Source organism: Schistocerca serialis, chromosome 6 (assembly GCF_023864345.2).
Source record: "Schistocerca serialis cubense isolate TAMUIC-IGC-003099 chromosome 6, iqSchSeri2.2, whole genome shotgun sequence".
Lineage (NCBI taxonomy): Eukaryota > Metazoa > Arthropoda > Insecta > Orthoptera > Acrididae > Schistocerca > Schistocerca serialis.
The window spans coordinates 574,873,337-574,899,213 of NC_064643.1; the positions used below are offsets into that span (position 1 = coordinate 574,873,337).

The 25,877-nt window shown below is 40.0% G+C and overlaps 1 protein-coding gene across 1 annotated transcript in view; it reads left to right on the forward strand.

The window, feature by feature from the left end:
• Positions 1 to 23,205, forward strand: part of LOC126484111 (alpha-catulin) — a 395,942-nt gene extending 372,737 nt beyond the window's left edge. The window contains exon 11 of the mRNA XM_050107489.1: positions 22,308 to 23,205. Within this exon, the coding sequence (XP_049963446.1) occupies positions 22,308 to 22,445 (138 nt within the window). The 3' untranslated portion in view covers positions 22,446 to 23,205. The remainder of the gene's footprint in view (positions 1 to 22,307) is intronic.
• The last annotated feature ends 2,672 nt before the right edge of the window (positions 23,206 to 25,877 follow it).

Below are 25,877 nucleotides of genomic sequence, written 5' to 3' on the forward strand. Positions count from 1 at the left end.
TTAAGCAGCTACAGAAGAAGTGCGTGAGTTGAAGTAAAAAGTGTTTTCAAACTGCCTATTGGTTCCTGTCTCGTTAAAAAGTGTTTTCTACGAAAAGCATTTGATGGAACAAAGATTCAAAAAAGAAAATGAGTCATTTGAAAGTTATGAAAAACTGAATCATTAGAATATGCTTTTTATAAAAGCAAATTTCAAAAGAATTGGTGATCAATTATCATAATTTCAGTTGCATAAAAATGTTTTTAGGTACTCATATTTTGAAAACTCTGTTCACTCGAAAAAGGTTTACTGATGGAAAAAGGTGTTAGTGAAATTCATACAGTACTGTTTCAGTTCCTGAAAAACAAAAAACTTTTGAATATTTGCTACATCTTCATTCAAATGGCAAAAGGAGCCAATTCTTTTGTCCAAAACATTATCATGAATGATGACAGACTGTGCTTTTATTGTGAGTTTCCCACAAAATGGTGAAGTGATTATGACTGTAACTGGTGAATTGGGACCAGTGGAACTGCAAATGATGAAATTCAAGAGTAAGTTTGTGCCAATGACAGTTTCAATCAATTTTGTATGATCCCCAGAAACACCTCATGACTGCTTGGGTGTTCAGGATGGTTTCTTTGTTACAATCCCCTTGGTCTTGGGATTAGAAGGCCATCTCTCTGCAGTAAGACAATAGACATTCCTATAATACCAGAATTGCGATAAAAATTTTGTTGCTTCAGCACTTATTAAATTTGGTAGATACTTTAGGACTAAAGGAAACCACTCACTGAAAAGCAGAAGCATTGAGTAATCATTTTTTCAAGCTAGAGTACAAATACACACAGAAAACACACACACACACACACACACACACACAATACATGTACGTATACATATACATTCACATGCATACACCCACCTCTGCCCCTACATGGCGCCAACTGGCGGCACATTTTCTGTGTGTATTTGTACCCTAACTCAAGAAAGGATGACACCAAAAGCTAGAAAGTTTTCTCTCTTTTTGTCTGTGCCTGTCATTGAATCAATGCTTCTGCTGTTCAGTGATTGGTCTATGTTATTACTAAAGTATTTACATTCTACCAGAACTTTTATACTAAATTTGGTAGAGTTAGCTAAACTGAAGTTGCAAATGAAACCTGTAGGTAATGTTGACATTTGGACTAATTTGGTGTGCTACATTGTTATGTACATTTCACTGGTTGCATGGACACTATAATAATCATTTTTGTGCTCTTTGATATAATGTAGAACTTCTTAATATTCTAGGATAGATAAAAAAATCTACTAACCCTTGATGACAGGAGAAAACACATGTAAATGTTATGGAATTGTGCAAGCTTTCATAGCTTCATACCCATAGCCATATATAGACAGACACGCAGAGAGGTAGAGGGGTGTGTGTGTGTGTGTGTGTGTGTGTGTGTGTGTGTGTGTGTGTACTTTTTACTGAGCTATTGCTGCTTTTCTGTTGTAAAGTTAGACGAACATAGTAGAACTAGCTAATTAATACATGAAATGATTATTATACAGAATTCATTGATATACTTTGCCAAACATAGCATGTTACTCTCCAAGTGAACAAAAGTTTCAGTTTCAAACCAAGCAAAAGAGAGTCATAACTAGTGATAAATCAATGAGCAAAAATCTGAAATTGGCATTTATAATACAGGGCGTTACAAAAAGGTACGGCCAAACTTTCAGGAAACATTCCTCACACACAAATAAAGAAAAGATGTTATGTGGACATGTGTCTGGAAACGTTTAATTTCCATGTTAGAGCTCGTTTTAGTTTCGTCAGTATGTACTGTACTTCCTCGATTCACTGCCAGTTGGCCCAATTGAAGGAAGGTAGTGTTGACTTCGGTGCTTGTGTTGACATGCGACTCATTGCTCTACAGTACTAGCATCAAGCACATCAGTACGTAGCATCAACAGGTTAGTGTTCATCACGAACATGGTTTTGCAGTCAGTGCGATGTTTACAAATGCGGAGTTGGCAGATGCCCATTTGATGTATGGATTAGCATGGGGCAATAGCCATGGCACGGTACATTTGTATCAAGACAGATTTCCAGAACGGTGTCCCGACAGGAAGACGTTCGAAGCAATTGATCAGCGTCTTAGGGAGCACGGAACATTCCAGCCTATGACTCGCGACTGTGGAAGACCTAGAATGACGAAGACACCTGCAATGGACGAGGCAATTCTTCGTGCAGTTGACGATAACCCTAATGTCAGTGTCAGAGAAGTTGCTGCTGTACAAGGTAACATTGGCCACGTCACTGTATAGAGAGTGCTACGGGAGAACCAGTTGTTTCCGTACCATGTACAGCATGTGCAGGCACTATCAGCAGCTGATTGGCCTCCACGGGTACATTTCTGTGAATAGTTCATCCAACAATGTGTCAATCCTCATTTCAGTGCAAATGCTCTCTTTACGGATGAGGCTTCAGTCCAATGTGATCAAATTGTAAATTTTCACAATCAACATGTGTGGGCTGACGAGAATCCGCACGCAATTGTGCAATCACGTCATCAACACAGATTTTCTGTGAACATTTGGGCAGGCATTGTTGGTGATGTCTTGATTGGTCCCCATGTTCTTCCACCTATGCTCAATGGAGCACGTTATCATGATTTCATACGGGATACTCTACCTGTGCTGCTAGAACATGTGCCTTTACAACTACGACACAACATGTGGTTCATGCACGATGGAGCTCCTGCGCATATCAGTCGAAGTGTTCGTACGCTTCTCAGCAACAGATTCAGTGACCAATGGATTGGTAGAGGCGGACCAATTCCATGGCCTCCACGCTCTCCTGACCTCAACCCTCTTGACTTTCATTTATGGGGGCATTTGAAAGCTCTTGTCTACGCAACCCCGGTACCAAATGTAGAGACTCTTCGTGCTCGCATTGTGGACGGCTGTGATGCAATACACCATTCTCCAGGGCTGCATCAGTGCATCAGGAATTCCATGTGATGGAAGATGGATGCATGTATCCTCGCTAGCGGAGGACATTTTGGACATTTCCTGGAACAAAGTGTTTGAAGTCACGCTGGTACGTTCTGTTGTTGTGTGTTTCCATTCCATGATGAATGTGATTTGAAGAGAAGTAATAAAATGAGCTCTAACATGGAAAGTAAGCATTTCTGGACACATGTCCACGTAACATATTTTCTTTCTTTGTGCGTGAGGAATGTTTCCTAAAAGTTTGGCCGTACCTTTTTGTAACACCCTGTATAAATGAGTTGGTCAGTTATGAGATGTAGCTTCAGACAAGAACTAAATTTAGTAGGTGTCACAAAAACTTATTATATCTCATAGAATGATGGTTATCGCAGTACTTCCTCCAAGTACCTGCAGAACTACTTGGTGCATGTCACAGAGCAATTATGGTATGCTTTTCTTCCTATGTATTGCCACGTATTTTCAACAAGAACTGTGTAGGTGCTTGTTCTGTCATTCATCTGTAGCTGCCTGTTCTGGAAAGGGCCATTTCTGGAGGCCATTTGTATAAATAGCAAACTTTGACATTAATTATTGATTAAACTGCTGGCCAGACAAAAAAACTGGAATAGGAATTTTTGCCTTCAACTTAAACGTACTTTCTGCAGATGACTTTCCCATGTGCATTGGAAAGTTAACAGCTGCTTAACGAGTAAAATGGAATTTATTGTTAGTTAATGAAAAGTAATAGAATATCACACTAAGCAATAGTTAATGCTGTTTTACTTGTTAGGCAGCTATTATAACTAACATCACCACAGGAGAAGCAATAATAAATCATAGTGGGCTGTAGAGTAAATGCTTACTTTTTACAAGTATTTTAAATTATTACTCACCTGTCCATACCAAAAAATTATTTCCCCAGAACTATTCTATAAGCATTTCCTTAAGATCTTCATTAAAATTACTTGTCAAATAATGTTTGTTACATGTCAGTATAGCTTTTAAATAAAGGCTGTTAGCTGCCACTTGGTTAAGGCTCTGTCAAACAGGGAGATGATTGCCAGTGTACATAAATGTGGTGTTGTTTGCTGTGCCTGGTGATAGTCACACAGGCTGTGAGCAGGGCCCAATTCCACACTGCAAATGAACAGATCGTTTCTTGAATACTGCAAGTGAACTATCTTTTATAGTGGACAGTGCTCAGTTGTTGAGAACTCTGACTGGAGGAGTGTACTTCCAAAGCTTCTAACTCTAGCAGCCACTGTCCATGTCCAGTTTAGTTATGCCTGACTTAATAATACAGTATAGTCCCCAGTTATTATTTTCTTTGTAATATCTTATCACCATTGGATAGGAAACTTCATTTAAACCTTTCGCTGCAATAGATGAACTCCTTGTGTCCTATGCTGAGGTTGCTTTTGTTATGGCTGTACTGCAAGCCACATGCTGGTGCCTGTGCTGAGAAACAACATTCTGGCTGATATGAAACACTTATCATCAGATTTTTTGAAAGCTATTAGGTGAAAAAAATTGATTTTTGTACATATTACAGTCTGATGTCTTCACTCAATAAAAAACTGAATTTCTTTTTCTTATCTATCAAACTTATTGTGCTGTATCAAATTAATATTCCACAAAATTTTAAAGAGTTCTCAAATGTAAGAACGCATTGTGTAAACTTTGCATACACTTGATTTCAACCCATAAATTGCAGTGACTGGAATGTAGATAAGATATCAAAATTTTATTTAAAATTGAGAGCAGAAGGATATTTCATTTTGTTCATGAGTGACTAGGTTTTATATACAAAGGACGATTGTGCACCATGTGCCCATCCAGGGCCTTGCGCATTATGAATCATATGGTCATAACAAAACTTGTAAAAGGTTCAAGATACTGAAGTGAGGTTTTCTACAAATGATGGAATGCAGTGCGCCACATATATTGTATGATAAATACTTTAAAAACATTTTATTCATGGAGATTGAGAAGTATGTCATCCACAACAGTGAGAGATCAGCAGCTTGGGACACATTCAAACAACTATAGCACTGCAAGAAAAACCAAGAAGAGTGCATATACGCATCCACAACACCAGGGAAATGGCACAGCAGGATGTGTATGTGTGCCCACAGAAGCAAAAGTGTTAAGGACTGTGAAACTTCCTGGCAGATTAAAACTGTGTGCTGGACTGAGACTCGAACTCGGGACCTTTGCCTTCCACGGGCAAGTGCTCTAACATCTGAGCTACCCAAGATTGACTCACAACCCATCCTCACAGCTTTACTTCTGCCAGTATCTCGTCTCCTACCTTCCAAACCTTACAGCTCTCCTGCGAACATAGCAGAACTAACACTCCTGAAAGAAAGGATATCTCATTCTGTTAAGGACTGTGTCTTTAAACTACAGATATTCTTCAATCAAATATTATGCAAATAAAGCTCCATTAGCCAAATGTTAGATTCACAATTGCAGAACTTGCTGACAAAAACTGTAATTACCTTTCATTAAATTTTGTTTCCCCAAACAAGGAAAATGTCTGACAAGCAAATTGAAGATGTGCCTTCCTGACAGTTCTTCCTGCTCCACTGACAACATTTCAGTTATAAAGATATAGAAGATGTAATGAAAAAAGTAGCATACGTATTTTATAAGATAGTTTCTCATTTATTTTCCTGTGTCCTTTTATCTTCTACATCCCCAACCTCACACTGTCACACTGTCTATCTCACAATACTTCATTACTTTATTTCCAGCAAGAGTTTGCTAGCTTTCACATTAATGGGTTACACAGCTGTAGCTCTCACAGACTCATGATCTGCATGTTTGTGTGGTGAGTCCACCATGACCATTCCTGTTAGTGTTCTCAATTGTAGTCTTTCAAAAAATCATTGCCTTGTGTGAGACTCACTCAGTAACAGTGCTTCTCAATCATCCAATCTCACCCCAGAAAATCATGTCAATTAGCTTTTCATTTCTTAATTTTCTTCCTGTTCACAATGAATGACAGGTTAGTTATTTTATTTCTCCTATTTGCAATCAGTATTACTGAATAGCCGGAAGATCATCATTTCCAGGGGCACAAAAATGTGATTTTTGGTATTTCATATAATTATTGATGAAATTGAAAAATTTTAAATGCTGCCATAATCTTCTCATTAAGAGGTATAATCTTGCATTGCAGGTTAACACATTAAGTCAGGTATTGAAGTCAGAATCTGTGTACCTGTCTTGAGGCAGCATAACTCATGGCACCCAAATTAACAGCATTATATTTATCCAGTATTCCAGCAAACTTTACACATAATTCCAGATCTTTTCTAAGCTTTTTCTGGGTTACAGCCCCACAACATAATGAAAGGATACCATTTTATCAGTTACTAAATGCTCATTGTTCATGCAGTAGAACTTAAGCATCAAGCATTATTTCTTTACTACTAACTCTATTCACTGCCCATTTTGCAGACAGTAATACGTATACCACTGAAGACACCAACAAGATTTGGCTTTTGTTTCTTCAACCATAAAGGTTTTACATTCTTAACAGCAGATATTTAACAAATTAACTCATCTTTGAAGTAATCAGATCATCAATGCTGTTTTATACATGAGAGTTTGATTCTTAAGGAACTGTTGGGGGGATGGGGGGGGGGGGAAGGGGGGGGAGAGCTGTTACTGGTACTTACATATTCGGAAATAGTAATTCTTGATACATCTCCGTTATCGGCCGCCCCCTTGCATGGCACACCAGCTTGTGCAACAGGAAGTTGAACCAGAAAATCCATATGGTGGATTGATGATCATTGGTATAGTATAATATCTAGCTCGTATGTGATTGTTAGGTAGTTTTGCACACTTTTCTAGGCTATTTTAGAGTTATTTCGTCATCTCTGATCCAGAAATCTGATACATAGACACTATACAATAAATACAGGGTGTCTCAAATCTTTTGGGTCAAATTGAACAGATGATAGTGGTTGACAATCAGTTATATTGAGATATGGAACAAATGATCAGAAATGAAAATTCATTGTGGTACAGACATACACAGCATAAACTGCATAACAACAACATAATTCCTAGTAATTGTTCAAATGGGACTGCCAGTATCAATGCAGGCATGGCAAAGGTGCATGAAGTACTCCGCATTCTCTCGAAGATCCCTCATGTCTGTTGTACCAGGAGACAGGCAGCTTGGACCAGGGCAAAGGTCTTCATCCATTTCTACAGAAATTTCGTACTCCAACATCTTGATGTAACACCAAAGGAAAAAGTCCAGATGTGTGAGATCTGGTGATTGTGCTGGCCATGGGACAGGACCTTCCCTTCAACCCAACAATGAGGGTACATGTCAAGGTGCTTGCAGACATCAACATTGAAATGGGCTGGTGCACTATTATGTTGAAACTACATCCTTTAGAAGACTGCAAGGAATACAATCTTCAAGAATTGTGGCAGTACATCTCACAGGAACACTATATAATGTGGAACAGTCAAATGGGGAAGCAGCAAATAAGTTTCTCTTAGTTGATCTTGGACAGTGCCCATCCTTACAATGACAGAGATTACTACTGGTGGCCACCAGTGTGGGTAGCGTGGAGATTGTCCCCACTCCAGACATGGCTGTTGCAGGTGTTGAAAACACCATCATGGTTGAATGAGGCCTCATCCGTGAACAATAACAGAGTGTATACGCGGACAAGGAAAAAAATTTCCCGGATTTTTCCCGGATCTCCTGGTTAAAAAAACATTTTCTCTCTGGTGAAAATACACTTTTTCCATGTTAAGTGACAGTATATTTTGCCGGCGGGTGTGGCCGAGAGGTTCTAGGCGCTTCAGTCTGGAACGGCACAACTGCTACGGTCACAGGTTCGAATACTGCCTCGGGCATGGGTGTGTGTGTGTTGTCCTTAGGTTAGTTATGTTTAAGTAGTTCTAAGTTCTAGGGGACTGATGACCTCAGACGTTAAGTCCCATAGTGCTCAGAGCCATTTGAACCATTTTTTTGACAGTATACTTTCCCTTGGAATTGTAAAACTTATCCTTTGAATGGATATGATTTTATACAGCAACGTAGAATTTCCCGGCGCTTTAGAAAACGAAACTCAGGGGGGGAAAACACGTTTTGGAAAGGTCTTTGATGTGCACCAACATGTACACTGCATATTTTCATATTACGAAAGTATAAATCTAATTCCACCAACAGGAAAAGTTAATGGTTTAAATTGAATGATATCAATATAATGGAAGGAAACATTCCACGTGGGAAAAATTATATATAAAAAACAAAGATGAGGTGACTTACCGAACAAAAGCGCTGGCAGGTCGATAGACACACAAACAAACACAAACATACACACAAAATTCAAGCTTTCGCAACAAACTGTTGCCTCATCAGGAAAGAGGGAAGGAGAGGGGAAGACGAAAGGAAGTGGGTTTTAAGGGAGAGGGTAAGGAGTCATTCCAATCCCGGGAGCGGAAAGACTTACCTTAGGGGGAAAAAAGGACAGGTATACACTCGCACACACGCACATATCCATCCACACATACAGACACAAGCAGACATATTTAAAGACAAAGAGTTTTGGCAGAGATGTCAGTCGAGGCAGAAGTGTAGAGGCAAAGAAGTTGTTGAAAGACAGGTGAGGTATGAGTGGCGGCAACTTGAAATTAGCGGAGATTGAGGCCTGGCGGATGACGAGAAGAGAGGATATACTGAAGGGCAAGTTCCCATCTCCGGAGTTCGGATAGGTTGGTGTTGGTGGGAAGTATCCAGATAACCCGGACGGTGTAACACTGTGCCAAGATGTGCTGGCTGTGCGCCAAGGCATGTTTAGCCACAGGGTGATCCTCATTACCAACAAACACTGTCTGCCTGTGTCCATTCATGCGAATGGACAGTTTGTTGCTGGTCATTCCCACATAGAATGCATCACAGTGTAGGCAGGTCAGTTGGTAAATCACATGGGTGCTTTCACACGTGGCTCTGCCTCTGATCGTGTACACCTTCCGGGTTACAGGACTGGAGTAGGTGGTGGTGGGAGGGTGCATGGGACAGGTTTTGCATCGGGGGCGGTTACAAGGATAGGAGCCAGAGGGTAGGGAAGGTGGTTTGGGGATTTCATAGGGATGAACTAACAGGTTACGAAGGTTAGGTGGACGGCGGAAAGACACTCTTGGCGGAGTGGGGAGGATTTCATGAAGGATGGATCTCATTTCAGGGCAGGATTTGAGGAAGTCGTATCCCTGCTGGAGAGCCACATTCAGAGTCTGGTCCAGTCCCGGAAAGTATCCTGTCACAAGTGGGGCACTTTTGTGGTTCTTCTGTGGGGGATTCTGGGTTTGAGGGGACGAGGAAGTGGCTCTGGTTATTTGCTTCTGTACCAGGTCGGGAGGGTAGTTGCGGGATGCGAAAGCTGTTTTCAGGTTGTTGGTGTAATGATTCAGGGATTCCGGACTGGAGCAGATTCGTTTGCCACGAAGTCCTAGGCTGTAGGGAAGGGACCGTTTGATGTGGATCCGTGATCTGAAGGCTGACCGGTCCATCGTCATTCTTCCGGCGGACAAGGGTTCCACAACCGTGGTACTTGATCGTCGGGAGTATGTGGCTGAGGGACTGCGTCAGCTTTCAGACAACACCACATACAAAGTTTGCCAAGGTAACCCCATTCCCGATGTCCAGGCGGAGCTTCAAGGAATCCTCAGAACCTTAGGCCCCCTGCAAAACCTTTCACCTGACTCCATCAACCTCCTGACCCCACCGACACCCCGCACCCCTACCTTCTACCTTCTTCCTAAAATCCACAAACCCAATCATCCCGGCCGCCCCATTGTAGCTGGTTACCAAGCCCCCACAGAGCGTATCTCTGCCTACGTAGATCAACACCTTCAACCCATTACATGCAGTCTCCCATCCTTCATCAAGGACACCAACCACTTCCTTGAACGCCTGGAATCCTTACCCAATCTGTTACCCCCGGAAACCATCCTTGTAACCATTGATGCCACGTCCTTATACACAAATATTCCGCACGTCCAGGGCCTCGCTGCGATGGAGCATTTCCTTTCACGCCGATCACCTGCCACCCTACCTAAAACCTCTTTCCTCATCACCTTAGCCAGCTTCATCCTGACCCACAACTTCTTCACTTTTGAGAGCCAGACATACCAACAATTAAAGGGAACAGCCATGGGCACCAGGATGGCCCCCTCGTACGCCAACCTATTCATGGGTCGCTTAGAGGAAGCCTTCTTGGTTACCCAAGTCTGCCAACCCAAAGTTTGGTACAGATTTATTGATGACATCTTCATGATCTGGACTCACAGTGAAGAAGAACTCCAGAATTTCCTCTCCAACCTCAACTCCTTTGGTTCCATCAGTTTCACCTGGTCCTACTCCAAATGCCATGCCACTTTCCTTGACGTTGACCTCCACCTGTCCAATGGTCAACTTCACACGTCCGTCCACATCAAACCCACCAACAAGCAACAGTACCTCCATTATGACAGCTGCCACCCATTCCACATCAAACGGTCCCTTCCCTACAGCCTAGGACTTCGTGGCAAACGAATCTGCTCCAGTCCGGAATCCCTGAATCATTACACCAACAACCTGAAAACAGCTTTCGCATCCCGCAACTACCCTCCCGACCTGGTACAGAAGCAAATAACCAGAGCCACTTCCTCGTCCCCTCAAACCCAGAATCCCCCACAGAAGAACCACAAAAGTGCCCCACTTGTGACAGGATACTTTCCGGGACTGGACCAGACTCTGAATGTGGCTCTCCAGCAGGGATACGACTTCCTCAAATCCTGCCCTGAAATGAGATCCATCCTTCATGAAATCCTCCCCACTCCGCCAAGAGTGTCTTTCCGCCGTCCACCTAACCTTCGTAACCTGTTAGTTCATCCCTATGAAATCCCCAAACCACCTTCCCTACCCTCTGGCTCCTATCCTTGTAACCGCCCCCGATGCAAAACCTGTCCCATGCACCCTCCCACCACCACCTACTCCAGTCCTGTAACCCGGAAGGTGTACACGATCAGAGGCAGAGCCACGTGTGAAAGCACCCATGTGATTTACCAACTGACCTGCCTACACTGTGATGCATTCTATGTGGGAATGACCAGCAACAAACTGTCCATTCGCATGAATGGACACAGGCAGACAGTGTTTGTTGGTAATGAGGATCACCCTGTGGCTAAACATGCCTTGGCGCACAGCCAGCACATCTTGGCACAGTGTTACACCGTCCGGGTTATCTGGATACTTCCCACCAACACCAACCTATCCGAACTCCGGAGATGGGAACTTGCCCTTCAGTATATCCTCTCTTCTCGTCATCCGCCAGGCCTCAATCTCCGCTAATTTCAAGTTGCCGCCACTCATACCTCACCTGTCTTTCAACAACTTCTTTGCCTCTACACTTCTGCCTCGACTGACATCTCTGCCAAAACTCTTTGTCTTTAAATATGTCTGCTTGTGTCTGTATGTGTGGATGGATATGTGCGTGTGTGCGAGTGTATACCTGTCCTTTTTTCCCCCTAAGGTAAGTCTTTCCGCTCCCGGGATTGGAATGACTCCTTACCCTCTCCCTTAAAACCCACTTCCTTTCGTCTTCCCCTCTCCTTCCCTCTTTCCTGATGAGGCAACAGTTTGTTGCGAAAGCTTGAATTTTGTGTGTATGTTTGTGTTTGTTTGTGTGTCTATCGACCTGCCAGCGCTTTTGTTCGGTAAGTCACCTCATCTTTGTTTTTTATATATAATGGTTTAAATTAATATACATAGTGTTGCTACAAGAAAAGCAAAGCTTTTGCATATAACATTTGTCTTGAAGATTAATAAGCGACAAGAGAAGCTAAGCTTTCACATATAGTGTTGATCTGTTTAGTGCATGTTACATTTTAAGATACATCACACAAATAAACCAGTAAAATTTTTAATACCGACATAAATCTCTGATCTTCTGGGCTTGAAATTCTTCTAAATGGCTCGTCATCAAAGAGTTGATTTTTAAAAGAGAGCAAACGCTGTCTGATTTAAGAAATTTATTGTACATTCTCTCACATAGTTCATCTTGCATAAAAGGAAGTTTACTTTGAAAATAATGCTTCTTGAACAACAATTTGCAATATTTTCCTGCGACCTGTTATAAATAGATTCATTTCAGCAGTTGCCAGAGAGCACCAGATAAGAGGCGTCACCATGCTTGCGCAGCAACGGTGACGTAGGAAGCCCGTATTAAAAGATCTTACATCATGTCATAAAAGAAACAAGACATTATAGGATACTCAAAGAGTGTCAGGATTTCATGAACCATACTAAAATGCATAGTTCACCTTACAGTGCACATTCATATGTCCAGATTCCCAATGACGTAGGCCTCGACCTGATATGAAGCTTTTCGATGTGGTTTTTGGGCCGTAAATTTTCCAGGAATACCAGTACTGTATTATTTCATGTTTGGTTCTTTATTATGGCATAATGCCATACGTGATAGAAGATGAAAACATGCACTTGGAATGCGGAGAACAGTTGAAACTAGCCAATAGTGTGGAGTAAAACACTTTGTTTCAAATAAATTGACTGCCTAAGCAGGAAAGCTTAATAAAAGCCAAATTTCTTTAGCAAACCGACAAAAATAACTTTATTGTTCTGCAAGGCGATTAATGCTTGACTGTCTGAAAGGTGGAAATAAAATAAAATCTGAAACTAGTAACATACTTTAGCATTCCATAATTATGTAAATGTATTTTAATTCACTTGGTATCTCCCAGCCACAGAAATCCGTCTTGTTTTCATTTGACATGAGAGCAGTAAACGAAGAGGAAACAGAAAAATTGCTAAATGTAAACACGGGTCACATGGAGACTACCCCCATCCCACTATGACTCAGATTGCTCTGCGCATCAGAACATTAAAAGACTTTTCAAAAATAAGTTCACTTTGTAGCACACATCTTTCTGAAGAGTCTGATACATACAACATATATCTTCAAGGAAATGTAAGACACAAACCTTGCAATTAATACTAGATAGGATTGGTTGCAACCAGGAGAACAAGAACTCTTCAGAAAATCTGGACTCTTTATTGCCTATAAGCAAAAAACTTGCTCTTCTGTGTGACATAAAACTAAATATAGGATACCTAAAACCAGTAAAGACAAGAGACAGGTATGACAGTACACATTTCTTCAATCCTTAGGTCCTAGCTATTTTTCTCTCTAATCTTGCTACAGCTTTACATGACGTGGTTTTCTTTCTGTGAAAGAACTGTTACCTTGTCGAAGTTCGTCAAAAGTTTTGCTACATGAAATATAGAAATGTCATTGTCTAATACTGAAAAAGCTGTTAATACAAATAGTACCCAAGTCTGGTGTGATTTCTTGATCTGATTACATCTATTTTGTCATTGTGTGCTGGATAAAACAAAATAGGCCTTTCTAATATTGCAGAAATTGAACACACCAAATAAGTGAGACTGTTTTGGGAATAATGATCATTTTTATAATACGACAGAATATAATTCACGAAGTACCAATATGAAATACCTATTTAGCCTACTACAAGCAAAAAGCTTTAATTAGGAAATAGTTTCACATTTCATTCGTATGCTCCAGTTTCTCATGCACAAGACCAAAAAGTAGTAGACTGAAATTTTTATATAAATTTGGAATCATCATATTCTTCCATAATTTGTGTGATGCCCCCATTTCTTCTCCTTCCTTGTTCTAACAAACAGTCTTGTCATCACTAATTCTGTAACTATTTGTACCACTGTCAAAACCCATTCTCTGGTTAACTTTACTAAACCTGCCACAATCACCGGTTTAGTTGTTCAGCGATTATTCTCCGGTTAGGCGTTATTACATGTTTGTACAATGTGTTTTCTGTGCTACTCCCAGAATGGAACTTAAGCAGCTGCTAGCCAGGGACTACAACTAGCCCTGTCTAGTGTAGCAATCTCGCCAAAACTTTTCTGTCAACATTTCACTTTCTTGGATACACTGAGAAGATGACTTGTAATCTTTCTTATCTGTTATTCCTGTTAGTCATTCATTTCCACTCTGGTAGTCTGAATCTATGGATTTCACAAGTAATTAAAACAATGCTGAACATTCACAAACCAAATCAACCACATAAACAAGAAGTAGTTGGCATTCACCGGTTTGGCTTTATTCTGTTCAGCTCATATAGCCCCGTCCTGTTCTGTCTACAGGAAAGTTTATTTCTAGATGTGACGGAGAATTCCCCACGCATTCAAAAATCAACTTGTAATTCACTCAGAAATCAACTTAGAACGTGCTAAAAAAATCATATGAATAATCGATAGACCGATGTGAGCTGGATGCTAGGTGCTTTGTGTAACAAGGTTTTTTTCTTTCAAGAATATGAATTTTCCCCCTCCTCCTGAAATTTCCGCGTGGTTCAGATACCCCGGTTTGTCTCCACACCCCAGTAGATCCGGGCCTGCTGTGCACACGTGAATCTGGTGGCTTGGGCGCAACAATAAAATTTTTCCGCGTACTGTTTGGTTGGTTGCTGCTACTGCTGCTACACAGCCAACAGCCACATTTCTGTAACCAGAAGCAGGCAAAGGTACTACTCATATGCGACTCAATTGTGTGTGTGCATGAGCCCACTCATAACTGATTAAAGGAGTCTAATACAAACAGTTGTGACATCATGCTCATCGGAGGCAATTTGTTGTTATGAAATATTGCATAGTCTTCTGAAAGCCTTTAACACATTTTCCTGTTGGCAGACGCTTGCATGAGCACTGTGTTATTGTATATGGCGCATTTCCTTGGCAATTTAAGTTTTATTTTCATTTATTTATTTATTTATTTTTTTATGTTTTAATGCTAAAGTATTATTCTGCAGTAGGTGGATACAGTAATATCTTTTTTTAGAGTATTGGTTCTTACCAGTCAAAATTACAAAAATTTAACTGAAAACTAAAACAACAAAAAATTCCCATAATTCTAAAAAATTCCCGGGTTTTTCCCAATTTTCTCCTGGATGACAAAATTCCCAGGTTTTTCCTGGATCTCTGGGGTTGTATACACTCCGAATCAAAACTGTATGAAGTGTGACACTGCAGCACTGCAGTGGATAATCCATTGACAGAAGTGAATGCGGGGCTCAAAATCTGTTGGTCCCTGTGTTTGCACCTGCCCTTTATGATAGTGATATAACACATGTTCCACAAATACTCTCCACACTGTATCCCTTGAAGTGTGCATTTCTCTAGCAAGTTGACAGGTGTTCATTGCTGGGTGATCGGCCAGATGACCCAAAACCATCTACTCAAATCTGATGTTCAGATATGTCTTTGGTGGGGACTTTGGCCAGCTCTCTGTGGTGTGAATGTCACTGTCTCTTGCAAGTTGATATCCACAGAGATAAACTTCTTCCTGTTAGGATAACAGCTGTTGGGAAAGTGTCCTCTGTACATTTATTTGCTTTACAGGAACATCATCCTGCCACACCATACATTAAATGTATGTCTGCTATCTCTCATGACGAACATACAAACACAGTAACACACCTCACCTTGTTCACCAGCTGTCTGATGCAATGGACTACTGACACCAGTGATAGTGGTGTGTGTGCACCAATGTGATGCATGTGGTCTTCATATGACTCACATGCTATGAGCTAAGTTCTGCACACAGTGTCTGGTTAGTGGGCAGAGGTGTACACTGTTTATCACCTGTTGCCTGTTCCAGTGCTCAACAGACACCTGGGATCTTTGCAAGAGTGCAGCAGAACTACATGCACCAATGCAATACATGCTTTTAGTCTAGCGGTCATCACTTGAACAATTACTAAGAGTATTGTCGTTGTTATGCAGTGTATGCTGTGTATGCTCATAACACACAAAATATGCATTTCTGTTAGTTGGTTCTCTGTATCAATATAATCAGTTCTGGACCTTCTATCACCTGTTTCAATTTGATCCAAAAGGATCTGAGACACCATGAATACACAAAAAAGAAGACCACTCACTGAAAAGCAGAAGTTTTGAGTTGTTGACTGGCACACGTAAAAGAAAGAATACATGCTAGCTTTTGGAATTGTCCTTTGATGAGCTAGGAGCTAGAGTAAAAAACACACACACACACACACACACACACACACACACACACACAGATATATATATATATATATATATATATATATATATATGTGTGTGTGTGTGTGTGTGTGTGTGTGTGTTTTACTCTAGCTCCTAGCTCATCAAAGGACAATTCCAAAAGCTAGCATGTATTCTTTCTTTTATGTGTGCCAGTCAACAACTCAAAACTTCTGCTTTTATATATATATGTCTGCTTGTGTCTGTATATGTGTGGATGGATATGTGTGTGTGTGTGTGTGTGTGTGTGTGTGTGTGTGTGTGTGTGTGTGTGTGCGAGTGTATACCCGTCCTTTTTTCCCCCTAAGGTAAGTCTTTCCGCTCCCGGGATTGGGATGACTCCTTACCCTTTCCCTTAAAACCCACTTCCTTTCGTCTTTCCCTCTCCTTCCCTCTTTCCTGATGAGGCAACAGTTTGTTGCGAAAGCTTGAATTTTGTGTGTATGTATGTGTCTGTTTGTGTTTCTATCGACCTGCCAGCGCTTTCGTATGGTAAGTCACATCATCTTTGTTTTTAAATATATTTTTCCCGTGTGGAATGTTTCCCTCTATTCCTGCATGGTGCCAGCTAGACTAACCATGCCAATGCTATTTTGTGGTAGGTGGATTGGTTGTGGTGGGCTAGTTTTAGATAGGGTGGGTAAGGGGTGAGGGGGGTGGGAGAGGGACTAGGGACTGGGTGGTGGGTGACTTGGAGGGGATGGCTGGTTTGCTGGTTAGGAATGTAGAGGGAGGGGTGGCAGATACATGAGCTGGCATGACTGTAGCGGTCAGTGGAAAGTGTCACACACTGAAGGCGATGTGTGGACCTGAATTAGGAGGGGTTGACGGGACAGAAGAATTGGAAACCATTGGATGGAGGCTGCAATGACAGTGGGTTACCCAAGATTGAGACCAGGGTGATTACAGTAGTGGAGAATGTGTTGTAAGGATAAGCATAGTTCAGAGAAGCTAGTGGCAGAGTGAAGTATCCAGATGGCTTGGGATGTGATGTTCCAATTCTCACCCCATACTGCTTTCAGTGTTTGCCACTTCCCACCAGCCAATACAGACATGCCAGTTCACATACCTGCCACCTTCCTTCCTGAATACCTAGCCATGGCTACTTCACAACCTGAGTCATCTGGATTGTTCCTTCCACCGCCAGCCTCTCTGTACTATGCAGATCAGAGTTATCCTTACAAGAAATCCTCTGCTCTCTCAATTGTCCTGGTCTCAGTCTTAGGAGACCCACTGTCCCTGCACCCTCCAGGCAACAGTTTCCCCTTCTTCCATCCTGTTTCCATCTCCCAGTTCATGTCCCCATCTTACCTTTATCATGTCCCACTTTGCACTGTCCTCTACAGTTGTGGCAGCCCATGTACTTGCCACACCTCTCTTCTCTGAATTCCTAGCCAGCAACTAGCTGCCTCCCTCCAGACCGCTAGCCACCCACCTTCAGTATCTCCCCCTGCCTCCCCCTCCCACTCCCACCTGACACTACCCACACCACAACCACTCCACATGCTGCAAAACAGTATCGGTGAGGTTGTCTAGCTGGCACAATATATGAGAGTAGGCATGTTTATGAATATGTGTGTGTGTGTGTGTGTGTGTGTGTGTGTGTGTGTTTGTTTGCATATTTCACACTAACTCGTCAAAAGATAACTCCAGAAACTAGCAAGTTTTCTTTCTTTTGTGTGTGTGTGTGTGTGTGAGTGTATCAACAGCTTAATGCTTCTGATTTTCGGTGAGTGGTTTCCTTTAATATTAAAGTATTTACGTTGAACAATAATTTTCCTACAACATATATTCATAAAAAGTCTTCATAATTCACATACAGGTGGCTAACGAGACTTTCCACATCTAATGTAGCTGATAATTGTGTTGACAGAGGTGTGTAGGCTGCAGAATCAAAACAAAATAATTGTCAGGTCTTGTAAGGGCAATTGCCTTCTATTAGTATACCTTACTATAGTGAGACAACCACAGAAGAAACAGAGTGGGTACTAAACAGACTATTTTTGGGACAAGCAGGACGCCTTTGGCAATGTACATCGATACAAATGCAGACTCAAGGAAATGTTTTCATAATGTAGATAAAACATATTTATTACTTCTTTAAGAAACAACACTTAGGGGGCAGTTTCTTTTTAATTTGGACTTACAGTATCTCCTGTAACTAAAGAAGTAAAATTATGTGAGTTATGAAAAAAAGAGAATATTGAGATATAATTCCTTGCATGCTCTGTTTATCTTGTAGGACAAAAGAAATGTAGTAGTCCAGTTATTACACTCACAAGGGAACCTCCCCATCGCACCCCCCTCAGATTTAGTTATAAGTTGGCACAGTGGATAGGCCTTGAAAAACTGAACACAGATCAATCGAGAAAACAGGAAGAAGTTGTGTGGAACTATGAAAAAAATTAGTAAAATATACAAACTGAGTAGTCCATGTGAAGATAGGCAACATCAAGGACACTGGGAGTCAAGGAGCATCGTGGTCCCGTGGTTAGCGAGAGCAGCTACGGAACGAGAGGTCCTAGGTTGAAGTCTTCCCTCGAGTGAAAACTTTAATTTTTTGTTTTCAGTTTATGTGAAAAACTCTTATGTTTTCATCACTTTTTTGGGAGTGATTATCACATCCACAAGAAAACCTAAATCGGGCAAGGTAGAAGACTCTTTTTACCCATTCGCCAAGTGTACAAGTTAGGTGGGTCGACAACATATTCCTGTCATGTGACGCACATGCCGTCACTAGTGTCGTATAGAATATATCAGATGTGTTTTCCCGTGGAGGAATCGGTTGACCTATGACCTTGCAATCAAATGTTTTCGGTTCCCATGGGAGAGGCACGTCATTTCGTCTACTAATCGCACGGTTTTGCGGTGCGGTCGCAAAACACAGACACTAAACTTATTGCAGTGAACAGAGACGTCAGTGAACGAACGGACAGATCATAACTTTGGGAAAATAAAGAAAGTAAAATTTTCACTTGAGGGAAGACTTGAACCAAGGACCTCTCGTTTTGTAGCTACTCACGCTAACCACGGGACCACAGCACTCTTGAGCTCTCAATCTCCTTGATGTTGTATACCTTGTGCATGGACTACTCAGTTTGTATATTTTACTAATTTTTTTCACTGTTCCACACAACTTCTTCCTATTTTCTCGATTGATATGTGTTCAGTTTTTCAAGGCCTATCCACTGTGCCAACTTATAACTAAATCTGAGGGGGGTGCGATGGGCAGGTTCCCTTGTCAATAGATTCAGTGCCGTAAGTTTTGTTAGCTTGCACTAATTCTGTGTTACACTGAACTAAAGAGGGCTGTGCAGAAGATGTCAGATCATAATGTGCAAAAGCCAAAGATGGTGAAGGTATTATATCCCTATTCACCTGGCAGTTGTTTCACATTCTGTGCTGTCTGAAATGGACATTACAAAGAAATTCTTCAAGTGAGGCTACACTGTTTTTGCCTGAAGTTGTCAAGAGAGGCAGTGAACTACACTCATGTGCAAACATTGTTTGAATGTTTCCACAGGCTGATTAACAAAGTAAAAGTTTGCCTTTACTAACCTACAAATTTGTGCTACCTGCTTTCTTATGTTCTAACCATATTAATACTGATACTATGTCATATCTTTCTTCTTAGGTTATTAAGTCATAGTTATTATACTGGATTCTTCTTCTTCTTCGTTTAACCATATTTCTCCTACTTTGATACCTAATAACATTTCCTTTCATCCACATTTACCATGTTCCACAGTATACTATACACATGACTTGTTATTTCTATTCTTCCTGTGTCTTTGCGCACATTTTATTGTATATCTATTGCTTCTTACTTCCTTTCATAGTGTGTAGTGTGCTAATCTCTCCCATATCAGATTTTACGTAAAACAATGTTTAAAATATACAAGTAATTTACAGCCATCTGTTGCGCATGACTTATAAATTATTCAGATTTCTGGTGCAGTGTCACTGTCTTAAAAGTCTGTGCAGAACCATCATCATTTGAAGTGCAAATGAATGAAAGATGTTCCAGCTTATTTTAACTGATTAAATCTCAGTCTGTAATTGCAAGTTAGTTAGGACATATTGTACAGTTAAAATCAGTATATTTTGTTTTGCAGGTAAGATAATGTAATGTCTCAAGAAATTTCTACAACTTTTTGTTTGAATGGATGTAGATTTGTAAGCACTTTAGTGAAGAGTTTTACTTTTCAGTTTTCTCTGTACATGCCACAGCGAGTTGAAATCAGCAGCTGGGCACTAGCTGATCATCACATTCCTGGATTCCTGAGTCCTCAGGCTATGATGCGTTTCATTGGGAACCCTTATTCTTCTCTTCCCAGGTGACAGGACACAAGAACAACATGTACGGCCCACAGTGCATGCTTGTTTGTGTAATTGCTTGCTGTCTTCTGTGTTGTCATACGTGTGTGTGTGTGTGTGTGTGTGTGTGTGTGTGTGTGTATGTGTGTTTTAATAATGTGTGACTAGTGTTAATGTCTGTGAAAAGTTTAGTGTAAATCTTCCCTTATTGCTTGAAGTGTGTGCGTGTTTAGTCACGTAGCATAAATCTCCTAAGTGTTTCTAAGTGTTTAAAGAGCTGTCTTTTGAAAACTAACAAAAATGTTATGCTTGCTTGTATAATTTTAAATTACATTTTTCATTTTATATGAATAATCCTTGTTTTTGTATAATTTGACATTTTGAAGTTCAGCAGATGTAAAATTTTTGACAGTGATAAAGTGCGAAAGATCTCCAGTTCAGTCTCCACTCAGTCCTAGTCACTTTTCACTTCTTTCACCTCTGATAATTTTTGTTCATGTGAAAAATGCCAATTTTCTCCACGATTCTGAATCCATATTAAACTCTTGATCCCCATAATGCTATCTGGGTAAGTCAGTTCAAAGGTCATAGGAAAGCAATAGCATACCGTGTATAATTGAACTGTGCCTAGTAAAACACTGTGGTGTTCAACCCAAAATTTGAGGTTATTGCAGCTTTACCTCTTGCTGAATAATATTTGATACTGACAGATGAAAGTACATATATTAAGCATAAATATATGGAGGTGGAACTCTGGCGGGATGACAGAAGTGAAAAGGAAGACATTTGTGGATATGACAAACAAGTGTGTTTAAATTTTGAATGATAATGTGTGAATTCTGCTGTTAAGTGGAGCAAATCATACTCATGTGGACTACTGGTGCTCTGAAATCTAAAAAAAAACTCTTTTGCCAAGAGGATGAGCCTCAACAAAGAAGAACATTCTTTCCAAAATTAGTGCTCTTCTATGTTCACTCTGTCCCTAGAGCTTCAAGAAAAATATTTCACTCTCACCTTTCACTAAATGTTCAACTTCTACATCTTTTCTTGCAATTCTCACGTACATGGAGCCACTATATCATTTTTATTTCTACATTAGCAGATGACACATTGTTTTTCCAAGCTTTTTAGTTCCATCACTACAAGGATATTGTAAAAGTTCACAGTGACAAATGTGGTAATCATCTTTTGCTATCATTGGTCTGATGTCTCATGTGACAGTCAAGTTGGAGATAGAAAAACAAATAAAAAATTTCAGAGAATGCTGATAATCTAACACACTGCTGTCATATGCAAGTAAATATGTGAATGTTTTGTTGAAAGAAGTTAAGAGGAAAATTGATTACTGTGCTTTGTTGCCAATTAGGATGTATATACCTAAGAAGAAGAACATATTTATGTTGTTTCCATACCCTTTTGTTAGGTGATTGGCAGACACAAAAAAGTATTGTTCTTCATATGAAAGTTGTGGAGGATGATAAATTGCATGTCTCATTGTCAGAGACTGTAGATACAGTGTTTCTTCAGGATCCTGTAACTAATATTTGGCTTACTTAACCCATATTTATAGATTGACTGTTTTTGAGCATAATAACTATCATATGGAATAATGACGTGCTATAATTTGATCTGTTTCTCGCCATTAATATCTTCTAATCTTTTTCATACTTTACATTTGCTTGACACACACTGTGCAAAAACTACTTAAAATTCATGCAAGTAGTTGCAGTAGCATAAAGTGTTTTTTAACCTGGACCAACTGTCACAATTGCTCTTTTACAATTCCTTAAATATTTTCATGCTGCATATATGTGGTATTACTTGATTAATGTAATGAGATGTCTTTGCATTTGCTTGAGGAGAAGTACAAAGATACCATTTCTTGTTGCAGTACAACTTGGATTTCCGAGGCCTGTCTTCCCGTGGCACATCCGGGTCTCCATTCCGCGACGAGGATGGGACAGGGGCCGGAGCTGGGGGTGAGGGAGGCAAGATGGGTGGTGCCCCTGGCTCCGATCCCTCCATCTGACAGTTCGGGATGGCCCGAAGGGCCAAGGGCGACGCGCGCCGTACCAGGGTGTCTTTCCTTTTGTTCTGAGGCCCTGCTGCGGCCTGCCAAGGAAATCAGCAGGCAGTACGTAAGAGAGGCTGAGACTGGAGCCTGCTGCCAGCACTGCTCCTTCAGATGAAATACTAAGCCAGCTGATATTATCAAATTGCCAATTCTTGGCAAGCACTTGTAGGTGTTGCTAACATATGAGACTATGAAGAACATTTGTTTCTGTGGGCTTACATCAGGATAAGAGACAAAAATGTATATGTTACATTCTCAGGTTTTGGCATTTGACATCTTCCATTAAAGGCAGAAACTATCTCTCTGCCTTTGATATAGTGTTTGGTATCACCCCTGAAACTTGTATACTTTTTTATGCAAGGATGACTTCATTTGCTTATGTTTTTGATAAGCAAGCCCTCTGTACCTCTCTGTTTCCCCCAACGCCCATCCCTATCCGTATCCCATACCTCTAGTTCTAGTTCTTTTAAGGGAATCTCCAATGAAATTTGTGTGTGAGTTCTTACTTTGTTGTTCGTTTTGCCCAGTAGAAAGAAATTTTTTTGTACAAATTACATGAGTCATCTGTGATAAGTCTCCTCTTCTATAAATTTCAGTATTGTTAATGAATCCCTGCAATAAATAGGTTTCATTTTCACCGTGTTATCTGTTGACCATTACATAGTTTGTAACTGTGATTATTATGTCTTATTATTTAAATGTTGTAAATGTATTTTTATACTAGACCAGTGTTTAATCGTATATTGTGCTACACCATCATATATTTGGTGTGGTGACCTGTTCCTAAACATCAAATAACATTAAGTGAAAAATAAAAGACTAGGAGTTTTGTCTTCATTGAATGAGATTTACATTGCTATAGGGAACTTCACAAAGTGTGCAGTGAGGTTATTTGACTGAATTGTAAGTGAATTGTACAGTTGTTTTTAGACTGTTGTAATCCAGTTATTGTATGAGTATTCAATTATATATATGCATTGTATTTATACGTTATAGCTAGTAATGTGCTCCTTGTGGTAATGCTTTATTACTCATGTGAGTGCATTTCATCCTTTGCAGTATTTCTCTTACCTGGTATGCGACAAAACGAAAAAGAAAACTAGCAGTAAAGCAATAAATGATCTCCAGCACACATTTGCTAGTCAGACTGCAAGTGTAAGGCAATGCAATAAGATCAGTGAATCATTATATAACAATGGAAAGCCAGTAACATTGTGAGGAAATGAAGTAGTCTCACAAGCATGTTAGTTCATCTGGCTGTTACATGATGGGCAATGATGTTAAGTATTACTTCTACATGATACCTTGCAGAGGCTGTTTTAGGTTTAAGAAAGCATGAGCTTCTTAACATTCCACTTGTGCAGCAGCAGGATGTGAAGTTGCTGTTGTTCGTTATTTGATATTGTGTGCTGATATGGAGAGGAACCAAGCATTTTCATGTGTCTCTGTGAATATCAGCTGACAAAAGTTATAACTGTGCCTGCAAACTATGACATTTTTGTGTGGGAGATTTATTTGAATTTATAAACATTTTTTCTCAATTTATACACAACCACAATAGCTTTAACTGTAGCAAGCTGTCAGTGTCAGCATTAAATTGTTTTTACATATCAGGTGAGGAAGTCATCTACAATCTTGTGTACCCTTGTGGTATTCATAACAGTAATTAGCTGACCAGTGAAGTATAAACATGATGCCTTAAAGACAATAAATAGCTGTGCGCTTAGGAGTGAGTGTTGTGCACTAGATAACAGTGTGTTGACATACAAATTGTTTAGAGACACAGGCTATTGCCAACAGAATTAGTTCAGGAATATGAACATCCACTACTGCTATAATTATTACTACCACCACCAGCAGCAGCATCAGAATTAATTTATAGATAAAAATTCTCTTTTGTGTGAACTAATGCATTATGAGGGCTTCAAAAGAAAAATTTATGTTGCAATTTTTACTGTAAGTTGTGTAGTGTTGTCAAACACACCCCTCATTACAAATCTGCAGGATAGTATTAACCACACTTTTCGTTCATATGGCTGTGTTTGGCAGTTTTATCATGGCTCAATGCTCTTGTTTCTATATTCATTACTTCTATCTGTTGCATCCTTGTTTTTCATGCCGTAATGTTGGGTAATCAATGGTAGCTAAATATACATCTGTTGTCATGTCCATTTCTTTGAATACATTTCGACATATCTGCTAGTCTGGCATACACATTCAACAGTGGAATGAAAACACACAGTTTTTACTAACAACTATACAAATGGAACAGAAACATTATGAGTTTGCACAGTTTCTCACTGGATGTGAATTTTTTATTTAGTTAGCTGTTAATACTCATACTTAGCATCATATTTTTTATGGAATTTCCCTTTAAATGATTAACTACTGTTTCCTACATCATCTGAATGAGAAACTAGTAAATCAGATTAGGCCTGTCATTTCACATAATAAAAAACTTATTAGGTATAGGTATTTAATTTATTTTCATAGAAATTAATGACTTGCATTTCTCATATCATATATTTTTTCTGTCTGACCAAAATGTGGCAGTATTGTTTATGGAGATGTACAGTACTGTGTATATGATTAGTTTGTGTGTCCTCAATGAAGATTAACAAAACTGTAGTAACAAAAGAGAAAATTATTATTTTAAGAATGTAGGAAAAGACAGATTGCCACATACCTTAAAGAAGACACGTCAAAAAAGAAGACACGTCAAGTTGCAGACATGCACAATTAAAAGACAATTATATAAAGCTTTTGGCCACAGCCTTCATCAATAAAGGGAGACACACACCATTCATACACACAAGCAGGCACACCTCATGCACACACGGCCACTAACTCCACCAAAGCCGGAGATGCTTGACTTGGCGATCATATGTGTGTGAGGTGTGCCTGCTTGTGTGTGTAAATGACGTGTGTCTCTCTTTACTAATAAAGGCTGTGGCTGAAAGCTTTACATAAGTGTATTTTAATTGTCCCTGTCTGTAACTTGATGTGTCGTCTTTACAGTAGGTAGCGATCTATCTTTTGCTACATTGTTGATATTCCTACCTGGTGTTTCCATTGTTTGAAATTGTTATTTTAGTCATTCTGCAGGTTGAGCACATTGTGTACCGAGTATGCATCAAAACTACTCTCTCTTACTCAAGTAATGAAATTGACAGAACAAAAATTTAAGATATTACACCATTTCTTCATAACAAGAGGGAAATGAGGTTCACAATGTTTCTGTTACATCCTGGGTGTACTAGGCTGCTGGTGTCTGGACATGAAAGATCAGTGTAATTCTGGATTTTGATGAGTGGTTTTCATCTGTAATATGTAATTCATTGCAATACCTTGGTGTTTTAATACAAAATTTTCTTAAGGAACCTAATT